Source organism: Piliocolobus tephrosceles, chromosome 11 (genome assembly GCF_002776525.5).
Source record: "Piliocolobus tephrosceles isolate RC106 chromosome 11, ASM277652v3, whole genome shotgun sequence".
Taxonomy (NCBI): Eukaryota; Metazoa; Chordata; class Mammalia; order Primates; family Cercopithecidae; genus Piliocolobus; species Piliocolobus tephrosceles.
Window position 1 is genome coordinate 56,626,163 of NC_045444.1, and position 26,678 is coordinate 56,652,840.

At 43.6% G+C, this 26,678-nt stretch overlaps 1 protein-coding gene and 1 long non-coding RNA gene across 2 annotated transcripts in view; one reads left to right on the forward strand and one right to left on the reverse strand.

Annotated features, from left to right (window-relative positions):
• Positions 1-26,678, reverse strand: part of LOC111522169 — a 75,362-nt gene that overhangs the window by 15,320 nt on the left and 33,364 nt on the right. Inside the window, exons 2-5 of the long non-coding RNA XR_002725184.1 lie at positions 13,382-13,511; positions 13,006-13,049; positions 11,418-11,464; positions 8,890-8,979 (exon numbers count right to left, since the gene is read on the reverse strand). This is a non-coding gene — a long non-coding RNA (uncharacterized LOC111522169). The remainder of the gene's footprint in view (positions 1-8,889; positions 8,980-11,417; positions 11,465-13,005; positions 13,050-13,381; positions 13,512-26,678) is intronic.
• On the forward strand, positions 378-3,114 carry SP5 (Sp5 transcription factor). Its single transcript, XM_023185982.2, has 2 exons — positions 378-598; positions 1,294-3,114. Exons 1-2 carry the CDS (start codon positions 548-550, stop codon positions 2,437-2,439), a joined length of 1,197 nt encoding a protein of 398 aa, XP_023041750.1. The 5' UTR covers positions 378-547; the 3' UTR covers positions 2,440-3,114.

The window sequence follows — 26,678 nt, forward strand, 5'->3', positions numbered from 1 at the left end:
GGGGGGGGTGGGAGGGCGGGAAGTGTGTCTCGAGCAACCCAAGCGCGGGTCTCCAGGCGGCAAGGCCCCCTTTGATCAGGAAAATCCAATTATTTGTGTATATACATTTCCCACATAGTGATTACTTCATTAATTGTCCCGCCTTTATCTCCTCCCTTCCCATCCCCCCTAATAATCAGTTCTTTTATCCAGACCAACAAACACACCATAGGAGCTTTGTGGATTCAAAGGATTTGCTTTCGCTTCTGAAAGAGCCGCTATTCTTTGATGATTGGGTAGCGGCAAACTTCAAAGCCATAAATCTTCCCTCTGACTGGCTGGCGGCCCAGCAAAGTCCTTATCAAATTCTTGGAGGTGATCCTGAAGCGCTCAGACCGCGCGCGGGGCTAGCGAGCGGGGTGCGGCGAGGGGCGAGGGCGGGGAGGGCCCCGGCGCGCAGAGCAGGCGCCGGGGAGGCAGGCTGGGCGGCCGTTCGTCCTCGCCTTCGGGTGTCCATGCCTCGGTGGCGGCGCTCCGCTCCGCAGCCAGCGGCCTGCAAGCCGTAACCATGGCCGCGGTGGCCGTCCTCCGGAACGACTCGCTGCAGGCTTTTCTCCAGGTTAGGGTCAAGCCCGGAGGGGGCGGGAGAAAGGTGGAAAAGGCCACGTCCGGATCTCTCCTGGTACTCCGTGCACCTTGAACCTCAAAGGGAACCCCACCGATGGGTGCAGCCGGAGCCAGGCCTAGGGGTACCCATGCCAATTTCACACCTAATCCGGTGTGGCCTTTGCAGGAGGGACGCGTGGATCCAGGATTGTTTGGAGGTGCCCGGCTGGCCGAGAATAGGACGGGAGCTCACCCTGCTGGGCCCTCCTGCTGACTTCAGCCTGGGGCGGGCCGCGGAGGAGCGCGAGGGCAGTGAGGACAAGAGAGCTTAAAAGATGGGAGGGAGGGTGGCTGGGCGGCAGGGTCGTGGGTGTTTCCCGACTCTTACGGACCACGGAGCCGGGAGCGGCCCGTCGGACGCCTCCCCCTCCCACTTTGCGCCTGCTTCCTCTAAGGCTGGACGGCGTCTCAGTGCACCAAGTAGTTTAGCAAGAAGCGCTCGCGTGCCCCACGTTCAGGTAGTGCAGGCACCAAAAGTTTCCCGCGGCCGGTGGGTGCGTGCGTGGAGTGCTGTGGCGAGGGAGGGACAGCCGGGACGGAGGAGTGGCGGCAGTATAATAGCGGGCGTGGGGGAGGCGGGCTGGCCCGGAGTCCGCGCTTGGAGCTAACCTTTTGTCTCTTCTCCGCCCTCCCTCGCCGCCTATGCAGGACCGCACCCCCAGCGCCTCCCCGGACCTGGGTAAGCACTCGCCCCTGGCACTGCTGGCCGCCACCTGTAGCCGCATCGGCCAGCCCGGCGCGACGGCGCCCCCGGACTTCCTGCAGGTGCCCTACGACCCCGCGCTGGGCTCACCCTCCAGGCTCTTCCACCCGTGGACCGCCGACATGCCGGCGCACTCGCCAGGCGCACTGCCGCCCCCGCACCCCAGCCTGGGGCTGACGCCGCAGAAGACGCACCTGCAGCCGTCCTTCGGAGCTGCGCACGAGCTTCCCCTCACACCCCCCGCCGACCCCTCGTATCCCTACGAGTTCTCGCCGGTTAAGATGCTGCCCTCGAGCATGGCGGCTCTGCCCGCCAGCTGCGCGCCCGCCTACGTGCCCTACGCGGCGCAGGCCGCGCTGCCGCCCGGCTACTCCAACCTGCTGCCCCCGCCGCCGCCGCCGCCCCCGCCGCCCACCTGCCGCCAGTTGTCACCCAACCCGGCCCCCGACGACCTCCCGTGGTGGAGCATCCCGCAGGCGGGGGCCGGCCCGGGGGCCTCCGGGGTTCCGGGAAGCGGCCTCTCCGGAGCCTGTGCCGGGGCTCCCCACGCGCCCCGCTTCCCTGCCTCTGCGGCCGCTGCTGCTGCGGCCGCCGCCGCCCTGCAAAGAGGCTTGGTGTTAGGCCCGTCGGACTTTGCGCAGTACCAGAGCCAGATCGCCGCGCTGCTGCAGACCAAGGCCCCCCTGGCGGCCACGGCCAGGAGGTGCCGCCGCTGCCGCTGCCCCAACTGCCAGGCGGCGGGCGGCGCCCCCGAGGCGGAGCCGGGCAAGAAGAAGCAGCACGTGTGCCACGTGCCGGGCTGCGGCAAGGTGTACGGGAAGACGTCGCACCTGAAGGCGCACCTGCGCTGGCACACGGGCGAGCGGCCTTTCGTGTGCAACTGGCTCTTCTGCGGGAAGAGCTTCACGCGCTCGGACGAGCTGCAGCGGCACCTGCGAACTCACACGGGCGAGAAGCGCTTCGCCTGTCCCGAGTGCGGCAAGCGCTTCATGCGCAGCGACCACCTCGCCAAGCACGTCAAGACGCACCAGAATAAGAAGCTCAAAGTCGCTGAGGCCGGGGTTAAGCGAGAGGACCCGCGGGACCTGTGAGCCATCCTGGAGGTGGACCCCCTTCCCAGCACCTCTGCGGGAGATCCGAGGACCTGTGGGCAGCTGGCGGAGGGGAGACTCAGCAGACGGACCCCCTCTCTGTTGCCTGCCTCCCAAAATGGAGCCAGGCTCCCAGCTTCCCTTACCCTCGGACACAGGGACCCAGTGCCCAGGAGCGGGGCGGTAGGGTTGGTGCTGGGGCATTTGGGTTATAATTGGGAGCTCTGCCTTACCCCAGGGCGATTCCAAACTCTAAACCGTTCCCACCGTCTGGGAGACCTGCAGTTTTGGGGGACCACCTTGGGCTGGCCTTGTATATAGGAAATGCTGCTGAATTGAAGCGAAAGGAACTTGGGAGATTTGAAATAGTGCTCGGGTTTTCGCTAGGACCGGTTTGGGCTTTGTACAGGTTATTTAATAGCTTTGTTAAAAATAATTATAATAATTATAACATTAATAAAAATGTTGCTTTTGTCTTCAGCTCCATGCAGAGCTACAGCATGATATGTCTCTGTAAAGTGATCAGCAGTTGCACCGTGAAAATAAATACGTTAACTCAGGGGTCACTACAGGAAGACCCCGCTGAGCCGGTCTCATTTGATCTTTTCTTCTTCTGGGAGGCTGTACTAAGGGGTAGGGTTTCACCGGGAATTTGATGGTTCCTATAGTCTGCCTATGTCGGAGGTTTCTTTGGTTTGGAAGAATCTGGGCAAATGTGTTGGGTTAAGGAATGGAAAAAGGCAGGCAATTCCGTTTTGTGGTAAAGAGGTAGGGCAAGATTTTTCAATCACAACTTGAGTTTCTCATGCGGCCTTAGGACTTCACCCGAGACTGTTTCTCTTCCAAGTTTGCTTTTATCTGACGAATTCCTTGTGGCTTTCCATTTGTTGGTACTCTCGGGACAGTTTACAACTATGCTGGTGTTAAGAGAGGTATTAGAGGCGCGAGGGTCTGTTCACAGGTGAGATTTTGTGGAGAGGTACAGAGAAACGGGACCCTTGTTCAGGTTGGTCTTTGCCTGGGAAAGAACCAAGAAGATAGTTTCCCAGACGTCACTCCTGTATTTCAGTCCCGTCACGATACCCAGCGTTGTCTTGCTTGTTTTCTTCTTAATCTTGCTGTGGAAATCTTAACAAGTCTTATTTCACAGTAACAACCCAGGGATTTCTGGTTAGGCCAGGACGTTTAGTTCCATTTTGTATCTGAATTTTATTATGTTTTAAATCATTGTAGTCGTCTAAGATTTTCTCAGGGAAGAACCAGGAATACTCATGGTTTGGAAATGTGGAAATAGGGTGTTTTTTTGTCTAGGTGCCTCGCCTTTCTCTAAAAGTTGAAGTTTTGAAGTTTACAAATGTTTTATCAAGTGTCTAACTCCTTGATATTTTCTAATATTTGAGTTTTTAAATCTGTAACTGAACGTTTAATCAGCAGTTAAATCTTCTGATTTAAGATTAGCAAAGAACAGAAAATGTTCTAAATTTTATTAACATGTTAAGCTAGCATCATTAATGCCGAATTTTAATAGAGCCGAATAATCTTTTCATGATAGTAGAAGTGTGTACAAATTGATAGGATTTCACAGTTTACAAACTGCTTTTACCTTGCCTTTTGTTTGAAGTCAAACTGAAGGATCAGTTCTTAAAAGCTTTGAGGGTTGTTCTTGAATTCTTACATGAAGTAAAACACAAACATCAACATAATTCGGGTGAAAATTACTTTTATACTCCTAAGAAATAGCATTTTTTTATTCTGTAACTTGGGACAAGGTAGTAAATGAATATTAGATTCATAGTGGCAACATGCCATAGAATAACGGATATTGGAACTATTTAATGACTAATTAGAATGTGAATCTTCATGGTTCTTCACCTGGTAAGAGGAGTTTGGGTTAAATTTTCAAGAGTGTGGCAGTTTTGCAAGCAATAGTGATGAAGTTGCTAGGCAGTAACATTAATATACACCTAAATATGTAATCTTAATCAAAATCATTAGATGTAAGTCATTATATTAAGATTACACATTTTGATGTATAAATCAATGTGAAAAGTTACAGAAACTCTCACCTTTCCCTAAAAAGTTACAGAGACTCCCATCTGAACCATACCCCAGGATCAACTATAGATTCAGAAAAGGATTTTTGAAAAGTGGTGGGAAAGAGGAATCCTTGTTAGAGAGTGAAAAGACCAAGGGCTTTGGTCTTTTTGAAATGATTTGAAATGATTCTTTCATCTAAAAGAATGACCTTGGTAGAGAAAGAAAAATAGCAATTTAAAAATGAGTCTACTAGCTATTATTGACAGAGCCAATCATTTATTTAGTATCCAAACAGAAGAAGTGTTGAAGATAAAGTTTTCTTATAATTTTTTGGTTAAGTATTTGGAATTTAATATCTAAAGAAATGAGATACTGAAGATAGATAACTTTGTGATTATTAAGAGGAAAAACTAGATAAACTATATATAATTTTTTAAAGCAGAACAAAGTCATATGACAAAATAACTTTCTTATGGTTTTACTTAATTGCACCTGCAAATTGAAAAAGTATGGTCTTTAACTTGGTACAACTGAAAGGCTTGCTCATTGTACCACTGCAAATCTGATAGAATTTGCAACATTTAAAAAGTAGGCAGCATTTAAAAAGTAAGTTTAATCCACCAACTTTATTCAAGGTTTCACTTAACGATCCCAGCACACAATTCAATTAAGTTTAAAAAACTAATTGAAGAAAGTATGTTAATGATTGCCTCAAATGTCAGTAGACATTGTAGATTTTAAAGCAACTGTTTTGTTAGCATGCAAATATAATGTAGAGTGTTACATTCTTTAAAAATACTAAAATTCGTGTGATGTTACTTTAATTTTAACAGTTTTTGGACCACTTTGAGCAAGAATATGGAAACATGGAGAAATTGAAATATCAGTAAATTAGTTAATTTAGAATTGTGCATTTCTGAATTTATTAACACTGTAGTTTTCTGCTTTTCTCAAGAAAAAAATGTGTAATAATACCCTTGACTGATCACTAGTTTTAAATAGTTCTGATAATGAATGAAAGTAAATAATGTTAAAGAAAATACAACTGTAATCTCCATGTTATTTTCTAGTTTCAACTAGTGTTTAAATCTTATGACTATATTATATTTTCTTTTTTTTTTTTTTTTTTTTTTTAAATGGGGTCTCACTCTGTCGCCAGGCTACAGTGCAGTGGCACCATCTCAGCTAACTGCAACCTCTGCCTCCCAGGTTCAAGCAGTTCTCCTGCCTCAGCCTCCTGAGTAGCTGGGACTACAGGTGCGTGCCACCACACCCGGCTGATTTTTGTATGTTTAGTAGAGACGGGGTTTTACCATGTTGGCCAGGATGGTCTCGATCTCCTGACCTTATGATCTGCCCACCTTGGCCTCCCAAAGTGCTGGGATTACAGGCGTGAGCCACCGTGCCCTGCCTTATATTGTATATTCTTTTAAATTATTTTACCTTAATCAAACAAGACATGCCAATTAAAAAATTAATCTTGCCAAGAATGCCTCTTGCAGAAACCTATTTGAAACAATGACATTTGTGGAAAAGTCAGTTTTTTTTACCCCAAGATGTACTATTTTCTATTCTAATATTGTGGGGTTTTAAGTATTAGTTTAAAGCAACATCGTCAGTGTTTTCTATTTATTTCATTTCTGCTATGACTGTTTCACAGAATGTTGTTATAGCTGTAGCTATGACTTCAAATTCATGTAAACATCTAGTAAGTTGTTTAGGACTCTAAAATTGCAAGCCACTTTACTTGCATTAGCTCATCACATTAAATAATGACAAGTCAAGGTAAGTTGACCATTCTCACTGGGAAATAGCCTGTGTTATAGAATCAGATTCAAACCTTAAGCTTTGTGTTATAGTAAGTGCAATTATAGTTTGCTAATGTCCCAAATTGAGGGCCACTCAAAACAAGTGATATTAATTTTCTGTTAAATATCATGACCTTCTTCTGGTTTGCATGATAGAGAGAACTTTAAAAGAGTATGAGACCCAGGGCAGTTTTGAAATGTTATGCACCAACATAGTTCAATAGAGTAGGAAAAAATAAGGAAAATAGATAAGATGTATGTTGGTAATGAGATATATGTTTAGATTAATACAACAAAAGAACATGTTTCATTATTGGACCACTATAATGGTAACCTGATTAGTGTAACATGTGATTTATTTAATATAGACAGTAAATTTTTCTCTGATGTTGTTCAGACTCAACACATTTTTGTATAAAGATCTTGATGTCAGTTGCACGTTCCTTGATTATTTTTAAAGAATCTGATATGTTGCCAGAGACAGCAGTGTTTCAGATTAATTTATGGACATTGTAGAATAATTTAATGTTCCTGACTATAATGAACAAGTGGTATTTGTTCAACAAAGATGTAATCAAACAGCTATGGATTGATAGTTTCTCAGTTGTTTTGCTATTACAACTTATTACCAATTGAAGATTTGTACATGAAGATTGATATAGTTTCATGCTGACATTTTGATGACTTCCCTTTCTAGACCTTATGCACTTTTCTTTCCGTGTCTTCAGCAATTATCTAAAGTATAATCCTCCACTGGATATTTGAGACTTAATTCATAAATCAACCCATGCATATGAACTATAGTAGTATCTGCACAACACATAATAACCCACATTAACTAATACATTTTGGTTGTCTACCTAATACCAAAATTTAATTCGGGGTAAATAAACCCAGCTCTCAGTTTGATACCACCTGGAAAATCTGCAGCTTTCCCTTTTTAAAAAGTTGTTTCAGCAGTATGAAGATTCATTATGCCTATTATGAAATGGAAGTTTGTTTAACAGTAAAACTATTCATCTAATATTTTCATTACTTGTCAAAATTCTGACATCAAAATACACTAAAATTTTCTAAAGTCTAAGGCAGTGTCTTCATGTCATCTGATTTTTTCATATAGTTAAACCAGTCATATATGGGTGCTTTCTAATCATTTTATGTTTAGCATAATCTAAAACACAGATGGAAAACATCTGGCCCTCAGCTTAATTTTACCCAATTCATGAGGCAAATATCAAGGCTAACTCATTTATGCTTATGGTTGGGAAAATGTGTCCTAATTTTAAAAATATTTGGTGGCAACTTCCTAAAAGTCTACATCAGATACCATGAAAGCTTATTTCTCTTATCTCTATGTGAGTTTTATTCGTATAAATTCTATGTCTTGCTTTCTTTTCCATTCTGACTTGTGTATGTCACATGTCTTCTATATATCCATGTCCATCTCTAGCATGGAAACTTTCATTTTGTGTCATGTGTCTCTCTTGCTTTTCTCAAAGTATTTATGTCCATGATTTTATTTTGCTCCCAATAATGCAGAACTCAACAGGATTCTAAACTGTAGTATTTTATATCTATTGTTTCGGGGTTTTTTTTTTGTTGTTGTTGTTGTTGTTGTTTGAAACAGAGTCTCACTCTGTCACCCAGGCTGGAGTGCAGTGGCACAATCTTGGCTCACTGCAACCTCTGCCTCCTGGATTCAAGTGATTCTCCTGCCTCAGCCTCCTGAGTAGTGGGATTACAGGTGCCCACCATCACACCCAGCTAATTTTTTTTTTCTTTTTCTTTTTTTTTTTTTTTTTTTTTTGAGACAGTCTTGCTCTGCCACCCAGGCTGGAGTGCAGTGGTGTGGTGTCCGCTCACCCCAAGCTCCACCTCCCGGGTTCTCCACCTCCACACCATTCTCCTGCCTCAGCCTCCCGAGTAGCTGGGACTATAGGCGCCCACCACCACACCCGACTAATTTTTTGTATTTTTAGGAGAGACAGGGTTTCACTGTCTTAGCCAGTATGTTCTCAATTTCCTGACCTCGTGATCCGCCCACCTCGGCCTCCCAAAGTGCTGGGATTACAGGTGTGAACCACCATGCCCAGCCCTAATTTTTGTATTTTAGTAGAGATGGACTTTCACCACATTGGCCAGGCTGGTCTCGAACTCCTGACCTCAGATGATTCACCCACTTCGGCCTCCCAAAGTGCCGGGATTACAGGTGTGAGCCACCATGCTTGACTGTATTTTTAATAGACATTTGTATTCTTTGGTCTAAATTTTACAAGTGCATGAATTAAATTTATAGTTCAATTTGTTGATTCCATTCATATTTTATTTAGTACATTGCTGATGTTTCCTGTGAATTTGTGAGCATCAGTGGGAAAAATACATGGCAATTGAAAGTAAAATTATAAAATATAGTAGAAGATTATGGTTTGAGGTAATACTTGTTTGGATTGATTTTAGTGAGTAAAAAATATACAAATGAAGTATATTTATATACCTAAGTCATTAAACATAGCCCTTTATTTCTTGAGCTATAATTTTAATGAGGGGAATGTGAACTAAGACCTATAAGCACATAGCTATGTATATTTCTCATTGTGGTTATTACCTTTGATGGAGACTTGTTTTTCTTTTAAACCTTTTTCTCCCCTCTTTGATCATTGACGTCCATGTTGTCTCTTGATAGTACTGCAGACAACTGCCAGGAAAGTCATCCTGGTAAGAAATTCTGTAGTGAGCCTGGGTTTGAAGTAGAAAGTTGCCAAATTGTTCTCTAGAGAGAAAGCACTCCCTTCATCAGTCATGATTCAGACTTGTCAATAGCAAGCCTGTGTGCCCTGAGCAGCCAGTGGCTAGAGGCTGTGGGGCTGTGGCTGCCCCCTTGCTTCTGGAGCAGGGAGATCTAGGAATAAGGAAAGGGGAAACAAATGGGGAATAACAGACGTGGGGAACATCCTATCTAAACAGGATATCAAAAGGGGTTGAAATAGGGTCATTGGGTAGAAGTAGAAAGGCAAGGTTCGAGCACCTTCTCAAATTTGGAATGGACCCCAGGAAGGAAAGTGCCTCCCTCACCCCAGATTTTTGGAATTTTGTGTTTTGTGTTTTTCGTTTTTTTAACTAAAGGTGAGTATGAGTAGGCTGTAGAGGAGATGTGGTGGACTTTAAGGACCTTTGGACTTGAATTATCCTTATGGTCTGTTCCAAAGCTGAAATGCCTCAGATCTAACATCTGTAAGCCAAAAAGTCTGAATAAATCTTATTTTAGCTGGGCACAGTGGTGCATGCCTATAATCCCAGCTACTTGGGAGGCTGAGGCAGGAGAATCGCTTGAACCCGGGAGGCGGAGGTTGCAGTGAGCAGAGACCACGCCACTGCACTCCAGGCTGGATGGCGGAGTGAGACTCTGTCTCAAAAAAAAAAAAAAAAAAAAAAAAAACGAATATATGAGCTGCATATTTAACTTGATGTTTGTTATTTATAATTATTACATGTAGGAAACTAGGCGCAAAACATGTATACATAACTAAATTCAATTTGCCAAACAATGATTTGAAGTCTACAAGATGTAAGGTACAATAAGGATTTAAAGATGAACACAGTCCTTCAAAGAGCTCACAGTCACAAAGGAGATAAAACATAGGCACAAATGAATATAATACAAGGCCTAATGCCTGATAAAAGCGACCAACAAAACTCCTCTAAAAACACAAAGGAAAGAGAAATTACTTCAGGTAATAACAATGATAAACTGTTTTATGCCACAAATGGATATTCTGCTTTGAAAAACAATCTCCAAACTGCATCTATGGCATTCAGAATCCAATTAGATTTTTATTCAGAGGTGTTAGTTCAAGACAGTGTGGTCGCCAGACCTGCAGCATCAGCATCACTTGGGATCACTGGTTGGAAATGCAGATTCTCAGGTCCAACCACCAGAACTTACTAAATCAGAAACCCTGGGAATCTGTGTTTTAACCAGCCCTCCAGGTGATTCTAATGCATGCTGATGTTCGAGAACCACTGGTTTAGGAAACTGCACATTTTAACCATGTGCAAGATGGAAAATATGTAAGCAAATTCTAGCCTAAGACATTTCTCACAAGTTACTTTGGGAAAATAGAAAATAGATAGATGGGCTGGGCACAGTGGCTCACGCCTGTAATCCCAGCACTTTGGGAGGCCAAGGCAGGCAGATCACCTGAGGTCAGGAGTTCGACACCAGCCTGGCCAACATGGTGAAACCCCACCTCTACTAAAAATACAAAAATCATCCAGGTATGGTGGCACGCGCCTGTAATCCCAGCTACTTGGGAGGCTGAGACAGGAGAATTGCTTGAACCCAGGAGACAGAGGTTGCAGTGAGCCACCATTGCACTCCAGCCTGGGTGACAAAGCAAGATCTGTCTCAAAAAGAAAAAAAATTTATTTATTTTTTTTCAGCCAAATGGATAGACCATTTGGCTGAAATTCTCACCCAATTGAGAATATTGGGCTCTAACTCCCAACGAGAATACAGCAATTGTCTTAATTAAATATTGATCCTTACATGCATGTTATGTAATTATGTAGACAATTGTCCTTTTTATAGTATGTAATACCATAGAGGATTTACATTTTTGAATTATAAATCGTATATTTTATATGTTAGTGGAATTTTCCCCATTAAGTCGAACAGTGACTTTAGCAATATCTGGTTTCCTAAAGGGAATACTCAGCTAACTAAGCAGTATTTAGTGTCATTAGATGATTAATAACCAAACATCATGAGTCATACATAAACTCCACCACTAAGAGTAAAAAACACATATCTATTCTGTGCTGCAGAAATGCAATGATGACTCTTTAAAAAGATAAGCATAGTCACCACCAGCCTCTGTTTTGCTACAATAGCTTTTTAAAACTACCCACAGGGAAGTGTAGAAGCCTCGAGCTTCTCTGTAGTATACATGAAATACTTAGAACATTGTGGATATTTAAACCAAGAATGTTCACTTTCCTGTGGTTCTAGCCCATTCCTCATTGGTCCACCTTTTTTCTCCTCTACAAAGTCTTTCTTGCTCAAACTGCATTTCAGGGCTGTATCCCAGACCAGAACATGATTTAGTAAAATTTTTTTGGCAGTTTATTTCTGACCTTTGGGATTATAGAAAGCTGCTGGGAATTACCAGTACCAGGGAAGCCTGTAACATAAATGAAAATACCTCTATGATTCTATGATTTTTTTTTTCAGAGAATGGGCTCCTCACTCTGCCCCCAAGTCTAAATTATCCAATCATCATTGTTTGGGGTCCTTTAGGAGGCCCCCTAGTGAACAAAAACAAGAAGCTAGGATGATGCTGACTGTAGCATATTCCGAAGATGTCCCCAATCCCTGAGAGATCAAGGGAGCTCTCAACGATGAGATAAATCTTCCCAGCCACAACTTACAGAATTTAGCATGTTGGGTTGGAGACTTAAAAATCACTGACTATGAGGCTGGGCACAGTGGCTCACACCTGTAATCCTAGCACTTTGGGAGGCTGAGGTGGGTGGATCACCTGAGGTCAGGAGTTCAACACAAGCCTGGCCAACCATGGCCAACATGGTGAAACCCCATCTTTACTAAAAATACAAAAATTAGCTGGGCGTGGTGGCAGGCGCCTATAATCCCAGCTAATCGGGAGGCAGGAGAATCACTTGAACTGGGGAGGCAGAGGCTGCAGTGAGCCAAGATCAGGCCACTGCACTCCAGACTGGGTGACAGAGGGAGACTCTGTCTAAAAAAACAAAAATCAGCAACTCTGACCCTCTCATTTAACAGAGGAGAAAACAGACAGCATCTCATTTAACAGAGGAGAAAACAGATATTTAACAGAGGAGAAAACAGATAATGCACCATCATTATCCATGTGCATTAACAAGTAAGCACATTCAGCCGGGCGCGGTGGCTCAAGCCTGTAATCCCAGCACTTTGGGAGCCTGAGACGGGCGGATCACAAGGTCAGGAGATCGAGACCATCCTGGCTAACACGGTGAAACCTCGTCTCTACTAAAAAAAATACAAAAAAACTAGCCGGGTGAGATGGCGGGTGCCTGTAGTCCCAGCTACTCTGGAGGCTGAGGCAGGAGAATGGCATAAACCCGGGAGGCGGAGCTTGCAGTGAGCTGAGATCCGGCCACTGCACTCCAGCCTGGTGACAGAGCGAGACTCCGTCTCAAAAAAAAAAAAAAAAAAAAAAACATGTAAGCACATTTCAATAGCAATCCAGCAGCCTAGCAAAGGGAGAGATGGTTGAGGAGCATAGAGACTGAGAGAAGACTCAGGGAAGAAGTATGGAGAGAAGATTTGGTCTGAAGTTGCCAAAGAAATAGGAATGGTGGCTCTCAGATTTTTACATTCATGAAAATTACTTTGGATGCTTATTTAAATGGAGGATCCTGAGCTACATCCCTAGAACTGCTAATTCGTTTGGTCTAGGGGTGAGGAAGCTGGTTTCATTATAACCATCACCCCAGTGACTCTAAGACAGGTGGGTGGAAGATCACCATTAGAGAAATGCTTCCTTATGAGAGAAAACTAGTGAATGGGGTAACATCTACACATTTTGGCAATGGCAAATGCTCAGGTAATAAATCCATATCTAATTTTCCTTTTTAAAAAGTCCACAGCTGATCGCTGAGGTCTGACACAATATATTCCATGATTCGAAGAGAAGTGACTTAGAAGCTTTATCTTATTTACCTGGGTCTGTGCCAAATGCTGTAGTAGATGTCATGATCCTTTCCCTGTCAAAATATAAGAATAAAGACACTAAATGATCGCTTGGGTTTGCTAAATTCCCAACTAAAATTAATTAAATTCTGAACTGAAGTCACAAAAATTGAGTTAAATATATATGTTCTAGATATTTTATTCTAGGCTCATATCTTTCTGTGACAGTTCAGAATCAAAGAGTCATTGAGGTTTATAACCAAAATGATTTCAGAGTTCACCAAATCAAACCTCTTTATTGTACAGATGAAGCAACCAATACTTATCAAGGTCCAGCCCTTGTAGAGTTTGCATTCTAGTAAAGTCACCGTGTTGTAAAATCTTACTCCCTCACCTGATGTCTTACCTCTTTATCATTCCACTCACTTTTGGATTCGTGTATTCCACAAGTATTTGTTAAATATTTACAGCTGGCACAGATGAACATCCATCATGAAAAAGTCATACAAGGTTCTTGTCCTCATGGAGCCAGCAGTCTAGTAAGAAATACAGAAAGTTGGCAGGGAATATTTAGGAACACCAGGAGAGCAGAGGCTATTCACTACGACATATCAGAGCCTAATATAGTGCCTGGCACATACTATATACTCAATAAGTATTTTGTTGTGAATATAAGGTACTACAAGTATGGTCAGTATAGTAAACAAGGCATAGTTTTAACTGGTAGTGTCTCTTCCCATTGGCATCTATAAGAGGTGGGTTCAGATTAAAGACCAGAATCCCTTTCTTCCTTGAGCTGTTTGAGTGGGGATACAGTGGTGGTTCTAGGAAGCTGCTAACTGTCTCTATCTCTCCCAGAATCCTGGGTCTGATGGCTTCTCTGAGGTAATCTCAACTTCCCAATGTCTAACAGTCATTCCTTTGCATTCCCCAAGTCTCATTTCTCCAGCTTTTAAAGACATTCCCCTACCACTACCTTCCTGGCTATTATCATAATCTAAACTAACTTAGAAGAGTATGTTGAGTGACCATTCAAAGGCCAAAAAAAAAAAAAAAAAAAAAAAGCAAAAACCACAAGGCAGGAGGTGGAAGAAGCCACAGCTGAAGAGAGAAGGAGAGTGTCTCTGATGGAGAAGAGGTGGTAGTGGTGTGGATGTGTGTTGTGTGGAGGACTGATGGATATGGAGATGTGGAAGGGCCATGCCTCAGAAGGAACAGGTATAGTACTCCTAAGACAGTTAGACCCAGAGCAGCAGTCTTAATAAAGACCCCTATGTATTAGTTATTTTTTGTTGCAACAAATTACCACCAACTTAGAGGCTTCAAACAACATACATTTATTATCTCGCAAGTTCTGTGCATCAGAAGTCCAGGCACAGTTTAGTTGCTTTATCTGCTTCAGGGTCTTTCATAAGGCTACACTGAAGGTCAACCAAGGCTGGGGTCTAATCTGAAGCCTCGATTGGTAAGGGATCCATTTCCAAACTCAAGTGGTTATTGGTAGGATTCAGTTCTTTGTAGGTTATTGGACTGAGGACTTCAGTTCTTTGCTGGCTATTGTCTGGAGACTGACTTTGGTTTCTTGCCATATGGGGCTTCCCAACATGGCTGCTTCATCAAAGCTTGCAAGCTGCAAAGGCAATAAAGTCTGCTAGGAAAATGGAGGTACATCTTTAATAATCTAATCATAGAAGTGGCAGCCTATCAACAGTCTATTAACTTGAAGGAAGTCATTCAAGAAAAAGGGATTACACAAGGGCTTGAGTACCAGGAGACAGGAATCATTTGGGGCCATTTTAGAAGCCACCTACCACACCCTGTGATGCACATTGTCAGTAATATGGAGTTACATATATAGGCCATAAAGACTTGGGCAAAGAGTTTCTCAGCATCAGTCATGATGCTTTCCTACTGATGAGAGACTGCCAATCCCCACCCATTCATATTTTCTTTCTTCCTTTTGCTAATAGTAACCCCCAAGTTTTTGGGAGGTACATGACTGTCCATCTAGAGATGACATATCCCAGCCTCATTTGCAACTAGCAGTGGCCATATGACTAAGTTTCCACCAATGGCATGTGAGCCTAAGTGATGTATGTCACTTCTAGGTCACATCCTTAAAAGAAAGTTGCATGCTTTCCCTTTCTTCTTTTCTCTTTCTTGAGGCTGCAATGCAGACATGATGGTGGGCATTCAACTCAATCATGTGGATAGGACAACACCCCAGAGGATGGCAAAGCAACAAAACAGAAGGCATAAGGGTCCTCAGACCATCACATGAAGCAGAGCAGCCCACCTTTCCTGAGCTGCCTACCAGCTGGACTTTTATTTGAAAGACAGACCATTGTTTAACCCATTGTTACTTGGTGCCTATTAGAGCAACTAAACAAATATCCTAAATGATAGATCACAAAATGCTTCTAAGGCAGTTATTAACAGTGTTCCTGGTGAGTCTTCCTGGGACAGCTAAGAATTACATCCTTTTAAAAGAGTACCTGAGAAAGCAAGCCCAGGTGATATCACCTTTTAAACTCCTCTTAAGCTGTGTTTGCTGATGTCCTCAAAATGAGTTCTCACCCGCTCAAGGGTGTCTTCTTAGGATGCTGCTATGGAAAACTCCATCAATGTTTTCCAGTTTCGTCCATACTCAGGTACCCAGAGGACTTCACTCATGTGATTCTTCATTTATTTCACTATTTTAGGAGCTCTTCTCATGCGGTAGTCACTGTGTCAGGCACCAGGGAAACAGCAGACAGCAGAACAGACACGAGCTTTACACTCTCAGGAAGCTGATATTCCAGTAAGGCAGGAAAGACCAATAAACAAATAAGAAAATTTCAGGGAATTATACCACAAAACAGCAACCTGAAATTTGTCTTCATGTCCCCTATAAATTACACAGGCAAACTGAGTCTACACGTTGCTGAATATTTTATGGTCTCTGTGGTAGCAAGCCTCAGAGATGGCCCCCAATAGTCCTTGTCTCTTAACTGCCTCCGGCTGAAGGAGACGCATTATTTCCACAAACATTCCATTGGTGAGAATTAGACCCATGAACACACCTAGAAGCATAGAGGATGGGAAACATAGAGAAGCACATGGATATTTGTTGAACACTAACTGTGATCTGCCAACATGCTCATCATAAAAACTCAAGTAGGTCCGGGCACGGTGGGGCACGCCTGTAATCCCAGCACTTTGGGAGGCTGAGGCAGGGGGATCACCTGAGGTCTGGAGTTCAAGACCGGCCTGGTCAATGTGGTAAAACCCCATCTCTACTAAAATTACAAAAATCAGCCAGGCATGGTGGTGGGCACCTGTAATCCCAGCTACTTGGGAGGCTGAGGCAGGAGAATCGCTTGAACCCAGGAGGCAGAGATTGCAGTGAGCCAAGATCATGCCATTGCACTCCAGCCTGGGCAAAAGGAGCAAAACTCGTCTCAAAAAAAAAAAAAAAAAAAAAAAATTCAAGTAGGCTGGGCACAGGGGCTCACACCTGTAATCCCAGCACTTTGGGAGGCTGAGGAGAGTGGATCACTTGAGATTAGGAGTTTGAGACCAACCTGGCCATCATGGCAAAACCCTGTCTCTACTAAAAATACAAAAATTAGCCAGGCATGGTGGTGTGCACCTGTAGTCCCAGCTACTTGGGAGGCTGACACAGGAGAATCGCTTGAACCCAGGAGATGGAGGTCACAGTGAGCTGAGATGGTGCTACTGCACTCCAGCCTGGGCGACAGAGTGCAACTCCATCTAAAAATAAACAAAAAAAATTAAGTAGAAAATGCAAGTAGACAATAAAAGGGTTGCCTTATCCTCTACCTCTCATTAAAAACAAAAACAAAAAAACTACTGTTAACATTTGGCTCATTCATTAAATCAACACATCTTTATGTATCACCTTCAGAGTCTACCTTGCCCTGTCCCAGATGCTGGATATGATTCCTAACCTCGTGGCTTCCAGTTTGAGTGTGTGTGTGTGTGTTTGTGTGTGTGTGTCATTTCCTCATTTGCAAACTGGTTATAATAATAGTGTCTAACTTATAGGGTTGTTGTGGGGATTAAGTTATACAGATTAATGTGGAATACTACTCAGCCACAAAAGGGAATGAAAAAATGGCATTTGCAGCAACCTGTATAGAGTTGGAGACTATTTTTCTTTTTTCTTTCTTTTTTTTTTTTTTTGAGACGGAGTCTGGCTCCGTCGCCCAGGCTGGAGTGCAGTGGCCGGATCTCAGCTCACTGCAAGCTCTGCCTCCCGGGTTTACGCCATTCTCCCGCCTCAGCCTCCCGAGTAGCTGGGACTACAGGTGCCCGCCACCTTGCCCGGCTAGATTTTTGTATTTTTTTAGTAGAGACGGGGTTTCACCGTGTTAGCCAGGATGGTCTTGATCTCCCGACCTCGTGATCCGCCCGTCTCGGCCTCCCAAAGTGCTGGGATTACAGGCTTGAGCCACCGCGCCCGGCCAGTGACTATTTTTCTAAGTGAATAGAATAACTAAGTGAATTGAATAACTCAAGAATGGAAAACCAAACATTGTATGTTCTCTTTTATAAGTAAGAGCTAAGCTATGGGGACACAAAGGCATAAGAATGATATAATGGACTCTGGGGACTCAGGGGTAAAGGTAGGAGGGGAGTGAGTGATAAAAGACTACACAGTGGGTACAGTGTACACTGCTCAGGAGATGGGTACACCAAAATCTCAGAAATCACCGCTAAAGAACATTTCCATGCAACCAAACACCACCTGTTCCCCCCAAATTATTGAAATTTAAAAAAGAAAGAAAAAAATTCATTCATTAAAAAATACAATATATAGATGAACTTAGAAAAATGGTAACTAACAAGTACTCAATAAAATTTTTTTGCTATATATGCACAATATAAATATTTATTTTAATAAAAATAGTATTATACTACTTATATGTTCCTATTCTATGGTCTACTCCTTAAACCCTTTCAGTAATGGGGCTGAATTTTCTACTTCAAAACATAGAAGATGGAGTTCATCATTTTAACCACTTTATCCATTGTCTGGGTTTATCCTATATTTAGCCCAGAGGTTCACAGATGTGGGATTCATGAATGGGCATTCCATGCTGTTATAGATGGAATGTTTCTGTCCCCTCAAAATTCATATGTTGAAATCCTAACCCCCCATGTGATGGTACTAGGAGGTGGAGCCTTTGGAAGCTCATTAGGGCGTGACGGTGAGCCCTCATAAATGGGATTACTGCCCTTATAAAAGAGACCCCAAGGAACTCCCTAGTCCTCTTTCTGCCATGTGAGAATGCAATGAGAAGTTGGCTGTCTGAAACCTGAAGAGGGCCCTCACCAGAACCCAACCATGCTGTTACTCTTATCTTGGGCTCCCAGCCTCCAGAACTATGAGAAATAAATTTTTGTTGTTTATAGGCTACCAGGTTTATGGAACTCTGTTATAGTAGCCAGAACTGACTAAGACGTATGCAAATTTTTTAATGTCCACATTTTTCTGGAGAGTGGATCCAAACTTTAGTTGAATCCTGAAAGAATTCATAATCCAAAAACAGTTGAGAACTGTGATTTAAATGAACGAATCCTTGACCTTGATCAAGTATGTTTACCTTTTTGTGCGCCAGTCTCTACATCTGTGTGTTTAGTTAAATCATTCATCTTTCTGAACTGGGCATGGTGGCTCACACCTGTAATCCCAGCACTTTGGGAGGCCAAGGCGGAAAGATCGCTTGAGCTCAGGAGTTCGACATCAGCCTGGGCAACATGGCGAAACCCATCTCTACTATAAATACAAACCAATAAACAAAAAACTTTAGCAGAGGATGGTGGCACGTGCCTGTAGTCCCAGCTACTTGGGAGGCTGAGGTGGGAGGATTGCTTGAATCCAGGAGGCAAAGGTTGCAGTAAGCAGAGATGGCGCCACTGCCCTCCAGCCTGGGTGACAGAGCAAGACCTTATGTTAAAACTAAATATATAACAATCATTTCTCTTTCTTCTCTGGAAATGTGAAAGCTTTCTAGAAAATAGATAAAAACAGGAACATAGAACCCAAACCAACAATTTTACTAGGTTTAAACTTAAAGATTCCATTATATTTCCAGCTCCTCAGTGGGACAGAATGAATTATCAACCTCTTAGATATACTTGACTTTAGTTAAACAACCCTTAAATATCTTCCCAGACCAGGCTTTAGAAATCTGACTTTCTGTTTTCTTTCTTCATAAGGCTTATTGTTTTCCTCTGAAGAATATGGCCTCGTTTAGAATTTTCCTTCTTTATATTCACGCTAAAGCACCACTCTTGAGAAGATACACATGTTCCATTAAACACTTGAAAAGCACCCTTTTAATGTGTTCCCAGTGCTAGAACTTAATGTTGCTATCTATAGAGTCTAAATTTGTGATGTTGAAAATGTACCTTTGAATATCAGTGATTTTAATATTAAACTGCCACAAATAAAATCCTTAAAGGAGAAAAATGCATTTTGATGCTTTGGGATTTCCAAAGAGGCACAAAGACTATGTATGATCTAGGAAAATCATTTCACTTCTCTGAGATCAGTTTCCCCATCTATAAATGGAAGAGAGATTAAAGAATTTCCAAATGTGATTCCTTAGGATGCTGGTGACTGATGAGATATGTCAGGAGTCTCCTTGTAGATGGGGTGCTCTACTTCTGTCTGTTTCATATCTTGAGCTCCTCTGATAACTACCAACAGCTGGGTGATCCCTTTCACTTCTGTTATGAGTCTTACCTCATAATTTTAAGCATACTCTATGCCCTTGAAGGCCATTGGTTGATACATAGTATTTCAATACCCAGTGTTGAAAAAGGGAAAGAGAAGAAAACAGTGGAGTGGCAGAAGCCACAAGGAAGAGGCGGAGAAAGACCAAGGAAGATTGAGAAAAGGAAGAATCAAGTTGGCCAGCCTGGTAAAGTGAGGGGTGACTCTTTAGATAGACCCCACAGGGAGCTTCAGTTTAAAGGCTTACTCAAAGTCAGGGCCTTCTCCCTCCGGAGAGCTGGAATTTTAGAGAAGAACCTGTCCCTGGCAGAACAGTTGCAGTAGTTCCAGTTGACAGGATTTTGCAGGGCATGATGAGCATGTCTGTATTGTAATGGGAAAGGACTTCAGATTCTTGGTCTGCCAGCTAATTGTATGACTTCAGACAAGTCATGTAACTGATTCCTTATCTGAAAACTGAGGGAGGAGGACGGACTATCTCTTGAGGTCTTTTCCTGCTTGAAAATGACATGATTCTTATGAATGCTTGTGTATATAACCAGGTGTTCTGGCTTACCTATTGCTAAGTAGAACCACCCCAATACTTAATGGCATAAAATAGTAACCATTGTGCTATGCTCATGTCCTGCAAGACAGGAAGTCACAAAGGGCACAGTGAGAGTGGGCTATGTCCTAAAGTGTCTGGAGCCTCCTTTGGGAATGACTCCACTGGGGGTGACTTGAATGCCTGGGAGCTAGAATCATCTGAGACTGCTTTGCTGACATGCCTGGTGCCTGAGCTAGCATGAATTAAAGTCTGAGCTCAGTTGAGTCTGTCAACCAGAGCACCTATTTGTAGCCTCCACACATGGCTTGTTTCACACAACATGGCAGCTGGGTTCCAAGAGGGAATGTCTTTTTAATGATAATTCTGTCATATTTTATTGGTTACAAGCAAATCACTAAGGTTAGCCTAGATTCAAGGGAATCTAGTTCTGGAGTAGCCTCCAGAACTTGAAGGGGGAGTGGCCAATTCACATTGCAAAGGAGACATCTTTGTTGCCATTGTAAACCAACAATAAAATTCTAAGCCCCCCAGCCAACTGAATGGACTCCTCCTCTTGGCCAAGGGCATTCCAAAGTAAACCTGAAAAACTAGTTCAAGCGATGACTATGATGATGACGACGGGAAGGGAGGGTTGGACATGCCTCACTATGCCTTCCTCCCCTTGAAATTCAGGCACAACTGACCAGCATTAGCACTGAAACAGAGATCTTAAGACTGACAAAAGAGCTGGCATGGTGGCTCATGCCTGTAATCCCAGCACTTTGGGAGGCCAAGGCGGGTGGATCACCCGAGGTCAGGAGTTCAAGACCAGCCTGGCCAACATGGTAAAACCCTCTCTTTACTAAAAATACAAAAATTAGCCAAGCGTGATGGTACACACTTGTAATCCCAGCTACTCGGGAGGCTGAGGCAGGAGAATCATGGAACTTGGGTGGCAGAGGTTGCAGTGAGCTGAGATTGTGCCACTGCACTCCAGCCTGGGTGACAAAGAGAGACCCTGTCTTAAAAAAATATATATATATATACACACACATATATATATGAGACTGTAACAATAAGATACCAAATTCCAGCCTGACTGTAGTATAGCATGACATGACAAATAGCAGGCCCTGAAAGTAATCAAAGTATTTTACCCCTAAATATGTTTCTTTGACATATTTTGCAATGACCCTGAAAAACTATCTCTGTTGGGGAAAAATCTCCATTCTATAGAAAATCCCCTTCTCTTTCCAGGTCTTTTCCTAATCCAGGAGAGATTAAACTAAGAGTCCAGCCCCCTTTAGGGTCTGATAAGAGGCATTTACCATCTATTCTCTCTGAATCCTGCCAGCTGGAGGCTTCATCTACATAATAAAAACTTTGGTGTCCACAACCCCTTATCTTAACCCAGTCACTCCTTTCGATTAATTCCAAATCTTTTTGTTTTTGAGACAGAGTCTCCCTCTGTCGCCTAGGCTGGAGTGCAGTGGCATGATCTCAGCTCACTGCAGCCTCCGCCTGCCGGGTTCAAATGATTCTCCTGTCTCAGTCTCACGAGTAGCTGGGATTACAGGCACGTGCCACCATGCCCAGCTAATTTTTATATTTTTAGTAGAGACAGGGTTTCACTATGTTTGCCATGCTAGTCTTGAACTCCTGACCTCAAGTAATCTGCCTACCTCAGCCTCCCAAAGTGCTGGGATTACAGGCATGAGCCACCCCACCCAGCCGATTCCAAGTCTTTAGATAATAACTTAGCTCTTTCCAGCCAGGTGCGGTGGCTCACACCTGTAATCCCAGCACTTTGGGAGGCTGAGGCAGGCAGATCACAAGGCCAGGAGATTGGGACCATCCTGGCTAACACGGTGGAACCCCGTCTCAACTAAAAATACAAAAATTAGCTGGACATGGCGGCGTGTGCCTGTAGTCCCCGCTGCTGGGGAGGCTGAGGCAGAAGAATGGCATGAACCCAGGAGGCGGAGCTTGCAGTGAGCTGAGATCACATCACTGCACTCCAGCCTGGGCAACAGAGCAAGACTCCATCTCAAAAAAGATAACTAAATAAAAATAAAATAAAATAAAATAACTTAGCTCTTTCCAGCAATGGCCAATCATAAAATTGTTGAATCCACTTGTGACCTGGAAGCCCCTGCTTTGAGTTTTCTCACCTTTCTGGACCAAACCAATATACACCTCACGTGTATTGATTGGTGTCTGCCTGTAACTTCTGTCCCCCTAAAATATATAAAATCAAGCTGTAACCCAGCCACATTGGGCACATGTTCTCAGGACCTCTTGAGACTGTGTCTCGGGCCGTGGTCACTCATATTTGGCTCAGAATAAACCTCTTTAACTATTTTACAGAGTTTGACTCTTTTCATCAACACCATCATCTTTGGAAAAGTGCCATCTGTCACAATCCACACTCTGGCAATAGCAGCTCACATCCCTCCCACATACAAAAGATGCAGCCAACGATGTGACTCTAAATACTTTTATAAGACCTCAGAAAGATTTCAGATGGTACCTCATGAACACTTTCAGACAGAAGTCGGCCTTTCAAGGATCTTTTTTTTTTTTTTTGAGACGGAGTCTCGCTCTGTCGCCCGGGCTGGAGTGCAGTGGCCAGATCTCAGCTCACTGCAAGCTCCGCCTCCCGGGTTTACACCATTCTTCTGCCTCAGCCTCCCGAGTAGCTGGGACTACAGGCGCCCGCCACCTCGCCCGGCTAGTTTTTTGTATTTTTTAGTAGAGACGGGGTTTCACAGTGTTAGCCAGGATGGTCTCGATCTCCTGATCTCGTGATCCGCCCATCTCGGCCTCCCAAAGTGCTGGGATTACAGGCTTGAGCCACCGCGCCCAGCCTCAAGGATCTTAAGACACCACTTGTGCCTTTGGCCCACAGGTCCTCCAGGTTTCGAGAAACCATCCTAAAGGGGCTGTACCTGAGAAACCTCATCAGCACTGGCACCTGATTCGATAGCAAAATCTTGAACTTTGAGCTGATGCAGTAATAGGATGAGACTCTGAGGGAGACCTTGAGGAAAGGGAGAGTGCATTTTGTATGTGGGAGGGATGCAAGCTGCTATTGAGACTGAATTTAGTCTCAGACTGTGCCCCTAATTCAGCCATTGCACTGAGGACCTTTCTTTGAAAATGCTTTGCTAACTGGAAAGACTGATTTGAGCCCTCCATACTTCCTCTAAAGTGTGCTGGAAAACTGAACAGTTCCTCTTTCTCCAGCCATATTTCATCATAAGTAGAAACCAACTGACACTTTAAATTGTCTGCCAGGAAATATCCTTGGCCAAACCCACTGGTTCATTAGGTATATTTTCTATTTTCACTGTTACTGTAGGTGACAATGTTGCTAAACCTTTTGTTACACTTAGCAAGGTCACTTTTCTTCCACCCTCCAGTCATAACTTCCTCCCCATCTTTCCAGCCTTCACTGACAGTCTTCTCAAGGTCAGGCCAGCTTTCAGCAACAAACTTCTCAAGGCCACTTAAGTTTGAAAGACTGAATATACATACAGACAATGACCAGACAACATATAAAAACAGAACTCTGACCCACAATCTGCAGCAACCAACCTAGAAAACCAGCCCATGATTTAGAGAAACCAGCCCAAGAAGCAAGCCTACTAGAAATCAGACTGCTATCTCTAGCAACAATCCAGGAAACCAAACAATAGCCTCTGGAACAACTGGTGCCAAATGACCAAGACTTGATTAATAACTGACAGCTTCCCTAATTTTTTTATTTTTGTCTCCACTTCCAACTTAGGGCCAACCAGGGAAAGCCAAATGTGCAGCCTAACCAGTCAAAGAGGATGCTCCACTTCTAGTTAGCCTGCCTAAAGCTTCCCAATGCCAGCAGCCTCCAATAGGGCATACCCAAAGCCTTCCCTTTTTTCCACTAAAAGCTTTTCCACTCCTCTCCCTGCCTTTGAGTGTCTTCCAAAATGCAAGTAATGGCAGCTGGCTCCCTTGCTACAGCAAGCTCTAAATAAATAGCCTTTGGTTGTTCTCATGTGGTTGATCTTCCTTTATTTCCACAAGCTTCTTTCTGCTGCCTAGTCAAACAAAAGCTGATTGCTTTCACTTATGTTTTGGGTTTTCGTTATGGGAGAATCCCACTTCCACTTTCAGGTACCAAATTCTGTTCTGGTTATCTATTACTCCACAACAAACCACCCCTAAAACTTAGTGGCATAGACAATAGTTATCTTACTGTGCTCACAGATTCTGTGGGTCAGGAATTCAGACACAGTAGAACAAGGATGGTCTATTTTTGCTCCACAATATCTAGGTGTCAGTTGGGAAAACTGGAATGACTAGGGGCAGGAATCACCTGGTGGCTGCCCCACTCACATGTCTGTTGCCTGGGCTGGGGTGGCTTGAAGACTGGGCTCAGCTGGGGCTGGCAACCAGAAAACCTGCCATGTGGCTTTTCCATGTGACTTGGCTCTTTACAGCATGGTGGCTGGGCCCTGTGAGGGAATGTCCTGAGAGGCACAGCCAGGCTGTGAATATTCTAAGAGAGAAAGGTGGAAGCTGATTGACCTTTCTGATTAGCTTTAGAAGTGACATTTGTTGGTTCAAGTGAGTCACTTAGACTAATATACATTCAAAAAGAGGGAATTAGATTCTGCCTTTTTTTTCTTTTTTAATTAATTTATTTTTGAGACAGAGTCTCACTCCATCACCCAGGCTGGAGTGCAGTGGTACAATCTCAGCTCACTACAATCTCCGCTTCCCAGGTTCAAGCGATTCTTGTGCCTCAGCCTCTTGAGTAGCTGGGCTTACAGGCATGTGCCACCATGCCCAGCTAATTTTTGCATTTTTGGTAGAGACGGGGTTTCACCATGTTGGCCAGGCTGGTCCCGAACTCCTGACCTCAAGTGATCCGCCTGCTTCAGCCTCCCAAAGTGCTGGAATTACAGGCATGAGACACCATGCGCGGCCAGATTCTGTCTCTTGATGTGGGAGTGACAAAGCCCCTCTGCAGAACACATGGAATGGAAGAGACTGTTGCAGTCATTTTGGTAACTATGATTTGCCACTCCAGGCCACCCTCTTCCTGAAATCCATCTATTCATTTATTTATACATTACTTATATTTACCCTGCTTTCTTTCAAAAGTAATTTGAGAGCTGAGTACAGTGATGCAAATATGTAGTTCCAGCTATGCAGGAGGCTGAGACAGGAGGATTGCTTGAGCCCAGGAGTTCAAGACCAGCCTGACCAATATAGTGTAGAGATGGGATCTTGCCATATTGACCAGGCTGGTCTGGGACTCCTGGGCAACAAAATTTTTTCAAAACATTAGTGGTCCATGGTGATATGTGCCTGTAGTTCTAGCTACTTAGGAGGCTGAGGCGGGAGGATCACTGGAGCCCAGGAATTGGAGGTTACATTGAGTTATGATTGAGCCACTGCACTCCAGCCTGGGTGACAGACTGAAAGACCCTGTCTCCAAAAAAAAGAAGAAGAATTTGAGGAAACTTCATTGTAGTTAGAAGATGGATTGGTGGGCATGGGAGCAAAACAAAGGAAGTTGGTTGCTCTCAGGTGATAATTTCATACAGGTATTCATTTATTCATTCCATAGGTATTTTTTAAGCATTAACAATAGGCTCATGCTGTGGTCAGCACAGACGTGAGGGGAGCAAAATTAATACAGATCCTGTTCTCATGAAACTTAAGTCCAGTTGGCGAGGCAAACACTCTAAAATAATCACACAAATATGTAACTATGAGTGCTGCATAGCTCACAAATGTTATGCAGTCATGGTCTAGGAATGTGCAGCACAGGAGCTTGGTCTAGTCCAAGCAGTTAGAGAAGACTTCCCTAAAACAAAGCAATATTTAAGCTAATAAATAACTCAATAATGAGTAAAAGGTAATTAAACTAGGATGTTGCAAAGTATGTTACAGAAACTACTAGTGGCACACAGATATATTATTATTGTCATTATTCTGTATTTTAGTTTTGCGTGATTTGTGACCAGTGAAATTGGCTCTCCATTTACATTGGCATGTAAACTTTCCTTGTAAAATAAATGTATTTAAATTTTAAAAGCTGTAAATGTAAAGAAAGATCGTAAGAAAAATAATAGAGTAGGCATTACACAGAAAGGGCAAACATGAAGGTGTTAGGTGTAAACCTGAAGCTTAATAAATACTGGACTAGGTGTGCTGGAGGGTGGGTTGAGGAGGGGAGTCGTGGGCAAAAGCCTGAAGTGGAAAAAAAAAACTCAGGGGTCCAACAAGCAGAAAGGAAGCAATACGGTTGGAGCAGAAAGAAAGAGGAAGTCACTCACTGTGAGGCGGGAGAGACCAGCAGGACCTCGATATTCAGGGACTTTCGTTCAGAACTGAAACTAAAATCAACATGAGCAGCTGTACTTTTTTTCCCTTAAATGT

Excerpts from the sequence above, each read along its gene's own strand:
- SP5 (XM_023185982.2), top strand. The coding sequence starts at position 548 with ATGGCCGCGGTGGCCGTCCTCCGGAACGACTCGCTGCAGGCTTTTCTC. Across the intron at positions 599-1,293 it reads CGCTGCAGGCTTTTCTCCAG|GACCGCACCCCCAGCGCCTC; the intron begins GTTAGGGTCAAG and ends CCGCCTATGCAG.